The following is a 12,030-nucleotide window of genomic DNA, read 5'->3' on the forward strand; positions in this document are numbered from 1 at the left end:
TAACACTGCATCCGGGTGCCGATAGAGATACAGCGACCCTTACTTATCACTGTGCTCGGGCCACACAGTGCGCCTCTTACGGGTGACGCCCTAGCTTTAGCGCGATTTCGTTATGGATTCATTTTCATAAGGATTCGACGTAACCTAGGAGTGCCAGCTCTCGACTACCTGATGCCCTCCCCCTCCTGCTTTATCCGGGCTTGGAACCAGCAATGTAAGATAAACTTACATAAGCGGAGTTGGAAAAAAAAAAAATTATATATATATATATATAAATTAAAAAAATTTGATCTGCGAGCACTTTTTAAGAGAGAGCAAGATTAGAATCTTGCGTTCTCATTCACAAGCTATCTCAGAGAAATATTTCAATTGGAAATAAAATCTATATTCGTCTTTCAACTGTTCGCAAACTATTTATATGCTATGATATTTTATGAAAAATAGCGTTTGGATTTCCCAGAAAGACTTGGTTGATGGTTGATTTACTGTCTTATGGTAACATCGTATAGTTCTGATTGCTTATTTCATGTTGAACTGAATAACAAAGCAATGTCGGATGAATTTTGTTCTGGTCTTGATCAGGCACGTCGATAGTTTGGATGCTGCTGCAATGGAATGCACATCAAGCGCAACCTGTGTTAAAATCAGAATGAAGTGTCTGATTCCTGCCTCGGCTTTCTCGGCATAAGTTGATTAAGTGTCTTGTAAATTTACCTCCTGCCTCGGCTTTCTCCGTATAGTTCTGATTGTAAATTTACCTCCTGCTGTGAGGGCAATAATGCAAGCGAGTTCGAGCCGTTGGAAGGTTGGAGGGAGTTTGGCTTGTGTTCTTGTCGAGTTTGAAAGTCTGGCTGTCTTCAACTACAAAGGTGCATGTATGTTAGCGGGGTTTAGCTTCTTCAATTAAAGTGCCTCAAGAAAGGTTTTCAGTATCTTGTGAGAAAGCTGACATCGTTGACAGCTAAGATCATCTCCAGAGACGTCAAATTTTAAAGATAAAATTTAAATTTGGCAACTTATATGGCCCTATGATATCTTTTAAAGTTTTGCTCTCCATCCGATATGTCAAATTTTAAACATAAAATACAATTTCATATTTATTTTCTTTGTATTGGTAATGAAAGAAAATGAATTAAAAGGTACAAAAATGTTTAAACATTGCATTGGTAATGAAAAACAATTAAAAGGCAAGACTTTAGACCAATAAAAAAATTAATAAAAAGTATTTAATAATTAATTAAAAAAATTTGACGCTGTTGTCAAATTTGACAGCATAAAGAAGAGATGTCATTTCATATCATACCATATCAAGTTGAGCTTCTTGGATGAAAAATATTGTTGCTGCTTATTTTACTGTTGCTTATTTGGATATTTTGACATCTTTAGAAATGTTGCAGTCAACGTCAGGCTAAGATACAGGACATGCTTGCTTGCTTTTTGCTTGGTCAAATATATGCTAGGTGGTGCACATTGGCGTACAAATTGACATGAGAGTTGAATATTTTTGCCATACAACAAGCAATCTCATCCCGTGAATCTGGTGCAGCGGGCTCGCATGCCACCACATCATTTTATAAGCCAAAGCGAAAGTAAACTGAAGGAGCTATTATTGACACTACAAAAAAGTGATTCCTGTCAAACCAAAACTTAATTATACACCAATACGCACCACCAAGTATACAACAGACCAAGAAGTTTTTGTTTCATAGCGTCCGGCGAAAAAACAGCGTCTGGTAAAAGGGAACTGCTTCCAAAACAAAGGCTTAACAGAAGGAATAACAGAAGAATGCTTTAGCATTACCAAACACGACAGAGTTGCTTAAGAGAGTAAACATATTTCTTCAGCATCATCAACAAAACACAAACCATTTGACAAAACTCTAGCAAACAATTTACGTATTTTTTCCGATTCAAATGACATCCAAATTTTCAACTTGCATCAACAATTCATTTCATATTTAAGCGTCGCAAGCTTTGTCCCAGGAGCTTACAACTTACACGAACGGCAAATAAAAAGAATAAATGAAAAGAAAGACAAAGGTGCAAATAAAAGAATAAATGAAAAGAAAGACAAAAGTGCAAATAAACAGCACAGCAGACGGTTGGATTTAGTTTTACATATTAAACCTGCGGGTGATATAAACTAGCCAACGTTTTAACAGCTATATTGATTTTCTAGCCGTAGATTAAAATTCACAATAACTAACCTAGTTGCTTTGCAAAGGCAAGCATGAAAACATCAAGCGCCAGAAGAAACCAAAGACAACGATCATCATTCTGCTGCAGCCTCTCCATTCTCATTCCCCTCGGTTGTTATCTCCGGCAATGTAGTTAGATCCGTGCGAACCTCTTTCTTGTCTTGGGTGATATGGGAATCAGAAGAATCAATTGGATCACGCTGAGTTGCGTCCTGTGTCCCATTTGTGGAGTCTGAACCTTCATCTGTCCTGTCCGATTCACTTGTACCATTAGACTCTTCATTCTGAATGGCATCTGTGGCCTCATTTAACGATGAAGATCTAGAATCACCCTCTGTTTCAGCTGTTCCATCAGATCTTAAGATATTCTCTGACATGTTAGTTGCTACCTTATTAGAGAAGGAAGATGATTCTCCCAATGCCCCATCTGCATTCTCAATTTTAGTGGATATTGTTGAATTTGAGTCAGATTCATTGTTCTGAGAAGCTGTGTTGTTAGCCTGTTCCATAACCATGGTTTGTATGGCCACGCTTTCTCCAGTACTCGTACCATCCACTGTCGCAATTTCAGAGTGAGCTGACTCAGATACGATCTCTGTACCGTTCTGCTGGTATGAACCAGTTGCCTGGTTGGTTTCTGTAGGGTTATTGCTTGCTTCTCTACTCACTATTGTTGAATTATCGTTAGCTTCGGCACTCACCATTGTTGAGTTATTCCATGCTTCTGGTTCATCATTTGATTGTGTTTTCACTTTTTCATGTAAAAGTGAGCTCTCCGCAGGATTGGCCATATTACCATTAACTTTCTCTTCACTTGCACCTACATTTAAAATAGCACCATTTTCAGCCATTCTATCTTCCACCATTGTTGAATTGTCCTTTTCTAGTATAGTAGTTTCTGGGTTCTCATTCAAGTTTTCCGAACTTACTTTCTCAGTTTCAGTGCTTGTAACTTCATGGGCCACTGCACTAGAAGCATCATCCCCCTTGTAATTCTCCTCTCGTGCTTCATGAACATTCTTATCATGGGTTTCATTATCTTGATCATCTGATGAACTCTCATGTTCTTCTTGATCCTCTCTCTCTTCACCGTCTTTCTTTTCACCATCCTTCTCATTCCCATCATCTTCTCTTTCTTTCTCTTCATCTACAAAATCCTCATCGTGCTCCACTTCCCCTTCATTTCCCTCTTGCTCATTTTCATCTATCTCATCATCTCCGGCTCCTCTTTCCTCATCCTCTATCTCTTCATTCTTGTTTTCTTCCTCCTCTTGCTCTTCCGCCTCATGCTTCAGATCCTCTTCTTCTTGCTTACCCTTCGGATCCTCTTCTTCTTGCTCTCCTACTTCATGCTTCTGATCCTCTTCTTCATGTGCTTCTACTTCATGTCTCGGATCCTCTTCTTCTTGCTCTCCTACTTCATGCTTCTGATCCTCTTCTTCATGTGCTTCTACTTCATGTCTCGGATCCTCTTCTTCATGCAAATCTACTTGATGTTTCTCGTCTTCCTCTCCTGCTGCTTCAACTTCATCCTCTTCCTCTTGTTTCTCATTTTTAGGGACTTCAAGTTTCGGAAGGTCTTTCCTCCCAAGTTTCAGAAGCTCACCTTCACTCAGGCTTCTGGTTGGGGTTTTTTCATCTTTCTTATCTAATGCCACTTTCTTATCATGGGAATGCTTGACCTGATAGATTAACCAAAAGCACACCCCAAGCAGCAGACAGATCTGCAGAACTTGCCTCACCTTGATTCCTTTGGTTCTCTGGTTCCTACTTGGTGCCCGCTTGATCATGATGTATGCCCCCTACTACCCTACCAGTATCTCTACTTCTCCCTATTTTCAAATGTTGCAAATATCGATCAGAAACCTGCCTATATCCAAGCTTTAAACTAATAAACTTAAAAAGATTACTCAACCTATGCATATCAATCAAATTAAAAGTCTAGAACACAATCTAGGCTTCATTTCACACAAATTTAACGCCAATTCTCGAAATAAAAGAAAACATTGTCGAAACAGATCACTTGTGTGCCCAATTTATATTCCAAAGCGTGATTAAGCCAGAACCAATTTTTAGAATTTCATCTACTTTTCAAAATACTTTGACACAAAACACAATATGCATACACCAAAAACACTAATTTCAAAACACAAACGAAAAGGGGAATTCAAAATAAAAAGTAACCCATTTTCTTCCTCGTAGAAAAGCAGCAAACTTGACTGAAAGAAACTAAATCCATCACCAGAAACTTGGTGGAAAATTAATACCAAATTTGCAAGTTAGCATTCAAATTCTAACTGGATAACGAAGTAAACCCACAAGCAAACCCTATAACACTCCATCAATCACAAAGATTTGAATGAACAAATAAAGGGGATAGACTTAAATTACTTAACACCCCCAAATTCAATCTTATTCATTCAAAAGCAAAACCCATTTCCAAAATAGTAAATTGTGAGCAAAAAGGAGCAATTCACCACCCATAGGCACCAAGAATGGGAAATTACTGATTAATTACTAAAAGTAAACTTACTGGAGAAATTACGGAGGAAGAAGAAGAGGAGAGTACCTGAGAAGCAGGCAGGCAGTTGTCAAAATGTTGAGCGGGGAAGTAAAAGGCAGGGCTCGTAGATGGCAAAGCAGTTCTCTGTCAGACTGAGAGGAAGAGAGAGCGTGTTTGCGCCTTCTACACTTCAGTAGAGAATGACCGGATCTAATGTCAACACTAATTCCAAAGAAACAACAAGCGAACGGGAATATTGTAAATGGTGATTTTTTTTTGGTAACTTCGCCATGTCCGTTTAGTCTTTCACGGATTGGCTCACACAGTCATTTTAAATTCTTTTAATTACCATCGCATGATTTACTAGAGTTAGAAATCGAATCCAAGACATGACTTGCGAACAACGGGTTTGGAATTCATCTCCAACCACTAAAGCCACCCCATGGTGGTTTATAAATATTAAATGGTAATGCTCACCATCCTATTTATCATCACTTTCAGTAAAAGCAGGAGAGACTTAAAAAATAAAAAATAAAAAAAGAGTACGATATTTTATTTATTAAAAAAAATATTACAAATAAATATCATAAAGAATTACCCCCAAAATAGTTCTTGCAAGCTTGATCTAAAAATATAACAATAAAACATTACTAATCGCAAAATAATGAGTAGACTTCAAACACTTGTTGCCGAGCTCATCAGAAGCCATAAGATTACATACATCAATAAAACCATTAAACCTTATGTTACAAGGAGATCATGTGTGAAATTCTATCCCCTAATTTCACTATTTAATTAAGTATTTCGTATTGCGCAATTTTATTGTCATTTTTTAGTTTCGTTAATTTAGAGTTTTAGTTACTTAGTTAAAAAGCTTGAATTTTCATAAACAGTCAATTAAAATCCGTGGACCTTTGGGGTCATACTTAGTGTTTTTGAATAAAACTCAATTCCACAAGAGTAAGTGAAAACCGTTTGTGAAACAGAGCTATAATGAAAAAATTACGAGCAATGTAAGTCGGGTCCAAATAGTAAATTGGACTTCCTACAAATAGTAAGCCCAATAATGTGGGAAAGCAAACAAATCTCATTCTAGGAAGTGAATAGTCGACTCAGATCGTGACCCATTCACACCCCATACCAAAATACATCCAAAATCAACACATGATGTCAAAAAATACTTGTTCATCTATCATGCCCTATTTACGAGTCATGATGACTAAAACCAATCCAATGGTTCAATAACATAGTAACCTTTTTATATATTTCTTGGATGCATCTAACCTCTGTGTTAGACTCCCTACATACCATAAGATAGGTTCAAATCATTCGTAGTTCACTATTTGATAAACTCTGACATTTCTATAGTATTTTCTAGCAGAAAGATATAGAGCTCCAGAATCACTCAATGAAACTTGAGTAGCATGAATCACTAAATTCCAGTCTACATAATGAAACTATATGTCAACCAAGATTGTCATTTCGTCATTCACACATATCACATGTTTTCCAATACAACTCCACAATCACAGTAATCAATTCCATTAATCCAAGCTACGCAATATTAACATTCAACAACATTGATTAACCAACAAGATCTAATTTTTAATAAAGTCAACCTTTATAAGGTTTACCATATTTTTCTACTAAAATCCAAACATCAAGCATTAATTCTAAGTTACAACCACAAACGTAAACTTGAGTAACTTCTATGTACAAGAATCTAGGATTTCGAACTAACTCAACGGAACTGAACATGAAATGGGATTTTGGACCAAATCAACGAAATCCAACTAGGAAGTTGTCACCATCGTGGATTTACCAAGAACACCTATAGGCATAGTCAAATAATGTAGACAATTATCATCCATCGCCAATATAGCAAGCATGATCACCCCTAAATATATGTATGATCCCCCACTGTGGATATATCAAGTGTGATCGTATCCTAAAATACTAGGTATAATCACCCATCACTGATATACTAAGCATGATCACTCCCAGATGGGTATGGTCCCCTATGACAAATATACCAAGCAAAACAATATGCATAGTCTAATTGTGTAGGCAGTGATCACCCATTGCATATATACCAAGCATGATCACCCCTAAAATAATATGGTCCCTCATCACAGATATACCAAGTATGACTATTTATGACCACACTGCTACATGGTGCAGTCACATTATCATACATCATACAACATACACCATACATCCTACATCAACACCCATGATATACATTTGAGCACATACACTAGTATCAAATCCAAATGACAACCAAATATCTAATCATATAGACTTACAAGTTCTACATTGCAAGTCTAATATGAATCGCGACTCAATTACTTATACTAGCAATCACACATTATCATTACTAATATCTAGAAGTCAAACCATGTAAATCTCGGTAAAGTCTCCTTTGCACACAAGTTGAGGAGCACAACTCTTGGGGTGACACACAAACCAAGTTAGGCCCTCTAGGCTTTATCGGTCTCTAATAACTCTAAGCAACATGTAAAAAGGATTCAGAACATGTTAACCAAAAGTCATACCTAAACCAAGTGGTTCTTGCCTAGGTTATACACTCTAATATTCTAATTCGGAAAATCCGAGCATTGGATTTCCGATCTATAAATTCCTAAAATCCTCAAAAAATAAGCACAACAATATACTAAATTCAAAACGATCCAACATCTGTATCTTCGTCTACCACAAATGCTTAGTGCTGGACCATTACAAAACTAAACTCAAATAACAAAATCACATCAAACGGACATCGAAAATAGATTCAGGGCATCATAATTGGTTTAGAAAGATAAAGCCAAGTATTGCTCACATGCTACCGCACATGACGGCTGGCCGTCTCCACTTACCGAAATTTTTTGACAATCACCAAAATGGCTCAAAATTTACTAGCGTGAAGATTGTGAGGAATAGAGTATTTCTTATAAGATCGTGAGGAATAGAGTATTTTTCATACCTATCATAAGCCCAGTTCCGTCGTTAAATGCCTGAAAATGGTAAAGGGATGCAGGAAAAATCAAGGAACTTCGTACCTCAATTTGCCATCTCTAAGCTTGAACGGCCTGAAACCTAGATGGGTCTTGTTACTCGGGTCGTGATGAGTTTATTGGTGGTGGTAGGGGCTAGTGTCGGGTTGCACAAAGGAGGACGATTGTCGAGGGCGAAAATCTGAGAAAATAACGAGCTCAGATTGCTGTGAAATCATGACCAAATGGGAAGAAATTTAGGTGGGTCTTGTTTAAGAGAATAAGAGGGTTCAGGCGGTGGTGGTAGAGATAGATTCCGTCACAGTCAAAATCGGGCAAAAAATAAGCTACAATTTTTGTCCAAGTGGCGGTCATCCTGTGAGTCACAGTTGGGTCACTCGACCTGGTTTCTATAAGAGCAACTCCAGGGGGAGGAGTTGCTGGAGGGACGGGCTGAGGAATAGTGGGCTAGTGCCCGAAGGAGGAAGTCCAGCGGAAGCTGGCGATAGAGCTGGAGCAGGCCCAAGCAAGCGGCCCGTGGATTCGTGCTGGCCCGAGCGCCCGATGTCCATCTGATATGGGCTGACGTTAGCCGCACTTTTTTTATTTTTTCTGTCAAGCGCGTGGACTTCAAGCGCGCGTGTAATCCAACATAAAATCAGAAATTGGGGCCCAGGGTGCACTCAAAAATCTTACCGTTGGGGAGCCATGTGGCTTCCCCACGGCTGTTGGATTACAACGGATATAAATTTTGGACCGTTGGATTTCCAATAGTTAAAAAAAAGAAAAAACTTCATTTAATACCAGCTGTTAGATCTGAGATCAACGGTCCACGTTATTAGACTTTAAAAATTAAGAAAAAATAAAAAGAAAGAAAAGTTAAAAATTTTGAAATGTTACCGTTGTGCCACATGGCACAATCTGGAGTGTTGGAATTCAAATTGGTTTAAATCCAACGGTATAGATTAATTAGGTGAATAAAAAATTTAAAAAAATTGATTATACTTTTATATAAATACCTTCTTATTATCTTCTACCTTACACCACAATTTCATATCTTCTCAAAGTTTCAATCCAATTTCATATATTGTCAAGTTTGAATTCAATTTCATAGTTTTATATATTTACTTTTCTATAAATTCAACATATTTGTCAAGTTTGAATTCAATTTCATACTTTTATATATTTACAATTCTATAAATCTAATTTCATATATTGTCAAGTTTCAATCCAATTTCATACTTTCTTAAATACCTATCTTTCTCTCAAAGTTTCAATCCAATTTTTTTTCCAAGAAAATGACTAATGATGCAGGTATGAATTGGACGCTTATTGAAGATGTTACGTTGTGTACTAGTTGGGTTGAAACTACTCATGATCCGATTTCGGGTAATGAGATGCAGTTGAGAGAAATGTGGGGTCTTATTCATACCAATTATCTTGAGAAAAATTGCTAGGAAAAGAACCAAAGAATCTTTGTCCAGTCATTGGAGACTACTGAGCAAATCGTTTAGTACATGCAGAGACGCCTTGGCACAAGCTAGTGCTAATCTTCGAAGTAGGGAAAGTTTAGCGGATCAGGTAATGATATATTTTTTATTTGTTTGTACTATACCCAAATTTACATTACCTACTTTGATTATAATTATTTCTTCTCCCGCATTGTGTAGGATCTTCAAGCACAAGCTTGGTATAATGCCAAAACCACAAACAAAAACAAATCGTTCAACTGGTGGGAGTGTTGGAATATGTCAAAGATTGTCCTCAATTCAAAGTTGTGCCTATAGGTCCATAAGTGGCCTTTAACAGCACCCCTCTACACTCTATGCCCGATCATGCCTCGCATGATGATGATGAAGATGATGCAGAAGAAGTGCCCGAAACGCCCCCCATTGAACAAGCGTCAGGGTCAACCCATTTTCCAATTAGACCTCAACAAGGTAAGAAGGCTTCAAAGAGAAAAGGTAATGCTTCCAAGAATGATTATGCAAAGTATATGGAAGAACTTGCTCGCCAAGGTGAATTGAGTTTGGTTCAGGAAATGGCTAAATTTGAGGCTGATAAGGCTAGAGAGGATGCAAAAGCTGCAGTTATTGAGAAAGAATTTCAAGTTAATGAGAGAGAAAGAGAACTACTTTGGCAAGAAAGAGAACAGGTTAGAGAAGAAAGAATGGCTCAACGAGATCGTGACATTATGAAGGAGCCTTTAGAAGGGAAGTCTCCAAACTCTAAATATTTTTGGAACTCAGAGAAAGCGGATGTGGTGCGAAGTGAGGCATGCAAGAGAAGGAGAGCAAGAGGAGATGGTTCTAGCACGACAAGAGAAGATCATCCTAACACGATAAGAGAAGATCATACTAGCACCACAAATTGGTTAGGTGATGATTATCCATTCACGAACCCATAATTTTCCAATCACTTTGTTTGTAACCGGAGCCCATAATTTTCCAATCAATTTGGGTTGTAATTTCTTATTTATTGAATAGAGTACTTTATGTTGTTTCCAATTTATTGAATTTAGTACTTTATTTAAACTAAGAGTATACTTATTTAATTTGGTAATTTATTTATACTAAGAGAATCTTTATTCAAAACACATTTAAACACACTAAATAAAATTACATCAACACACACCAAATCAAATTACATCAACATACCAAAAAAAATTACATCAACACACACCAAATAAAATTACATCAACACAACACACACCAAATAAAATTACATCAACACACAACAAATCAAATTACATCAACATACCAAAAAAAACTCACTAAATGAACTAAAAAAAACACACCACATAAAATTAAATAAACACACCAAATAAAAACAAACACTAATGAACTTAAGTATCTTCAGCTTGTTTCAATTCCCACTGGTGCTTTACAAGTCAATTTGGCGGGCATTGTGCATATATGGCCTTTGAAGTGCAGTATATCATTGAACGACCCTATCATTGTAACGTCTATCCCTTTCTAATGGCTCGTGTTGCACAGGTTCTTTGGTGGCGTCATGAGCACAATATATTTGTGTTCTAGAATTGTTCATCGTTTTTGGCTCATATTCATCAACGGCATCATAATCGTACTTTTCTTCCACAATCATGTTGTGAAGAATGATGCACGTCATCATGATGGATCGAAGCGATTTTAAATCAAACATTCTGGTAATGCCCCTAACAATCGCCCAGCGAGCTTGGAGGATACCAAACCAATGCTCCACATCCTTCCTGCACCCCTCTTAACAGCTTGCAAAGTGTTTTTCCTTTGCACTTCGCGAACGTGGCACTATTTTGACAAATGTTTCCCACCTTGGGTAAATGTCATCTGCTAGGTAGTATAGCCCGTCGTACTTACGTCCATTGACCCAGTACGTGACTTTTGGTGCCTTTCTTTGCAGGACATTTTTGAACACTGGGGATTGTGCAAGCACGTTGAGGTCATTTAAAGCTCCCGTCTCTCTAAAAAAGGCATGCCAAATCCATGTATCAAAAGATGCCACCACCTCCAAAATGATACTTTTTGATCCGTTGTTGTCCCCATAGGCGCCTTGCCATGCACTTGGACAGTTTTTCCAAGTCAAGTGCATACAGCCAATGCTTCCAATCATCCCTGGAAAACCTCACATCTTATCTTTCTTCAGAAGTCTTTGCAAGTTCATCTCAGTAGGTTTCTGGAGGTACTCTATGGTGTAGATAGATTCAATTGCCGAGCAAAACCTCATCAGGGACTCAAGAATGGTTGATTTTCCCATCCTCGTTATCTCGTCTACTTGGTCTGCAAATGCTCCATATGCAAGTATCCGCTAGGTAGCAGTAATTTTTTGCTCAGGCAGTAGAGCCATAACACCAAAAGCATCCGGCTTTTGCACAAAGTATGAATCATGGTTGCAAACAGCATCCATGATTTTGTTGAACAAATGACATTCCATTCTAAAACGACGTCTAAAGTACATATCAGGAAATGCACTGTTACGGACAAAACAATCGTCCAAGATATCCTGACCTCGCCGTTGCCTACTTCTATCAATGTTTACAGCATGGCTAGGCCTGCAGATCTGAGCCACAGTTTGGATGACTCAACGGGAATATGAGGCTCTTGCCATTCTTGATTCGTCGTCTCTCCGTCTACGCTCCTCATCTTCTTTCCTCTCATTTTGGGCCGCTTGGTGGTTGAACATTCCTTCTGATTGGTTAAACAATTCTTCCTCTTACTGATCGATTTCCTACATCATCCTTGAGGAAGAAGAAGACATTGTAAGAAGGAAGCAAAAACTATGAATAATGATAGAGATTTAGGTGAATAAGGAAGCAGAAACTATGAATAATGATAGAGAT

General features: G+C 37.8%; 1 protein-coding gene across 2 annotated transcripts; it reads right to left on the reverse strand.

Moving 5' to 3' along the window:
• Window positions 1–1,926: 1,926 nt before the first annotated feature.
• On the reverse strand, window positions 1,927–4,978 carry LOC137729165 (uncharacterized). 2 transcript variants are annotated; one of them, XM_068468012.2, is made up of 2 exons: window positions 4,768–4,978; window positions 1,927–4,030 (listed from the first exon to the last, which is right to left on the reverse strand). In XM_068468012.2, the coding sequence occupies exon 2, from the start codon at window positions 3,986–3,988 to the stop codon at window positions 2,273–2,275; it is 1,716 nt and encodes a 571-aa protein (XP_068324113.2). In that variant the 5' UTR covers window positions 3,989–4,030; window positions 4,768–4,978; the 3' UTR covers window positions 1,927–2,272. The 2 variants fall into 2 exon arrangements, with proteins under 2 accessions (XP_068324113.2, XP_088534577.1); XM_088678451.1 differs by having other exon boundaries at window positions 1,927–4,068; window positions 4,768–4,898.
• Window positions 4,979–12,030: the final 7,052 nt, after the last annotated feature.

The sequence above is a fragment of the Pyrus communis genome, chromosome 10 (assembly GCF_041283825.1).
Source record: "Pyrus communis isolate YQ-2024b chromosome 10, ASM4128382v1, whole genome shotgun sequence".
In the NCBI taxonomy this organism is placed as follows: domain Eukaryota; kingdom Viridiplantae; phylum Streptophyta; class Magnoliopsida; order Rosales; family Rosaceae; genus Pyrus; species Pyrus communis.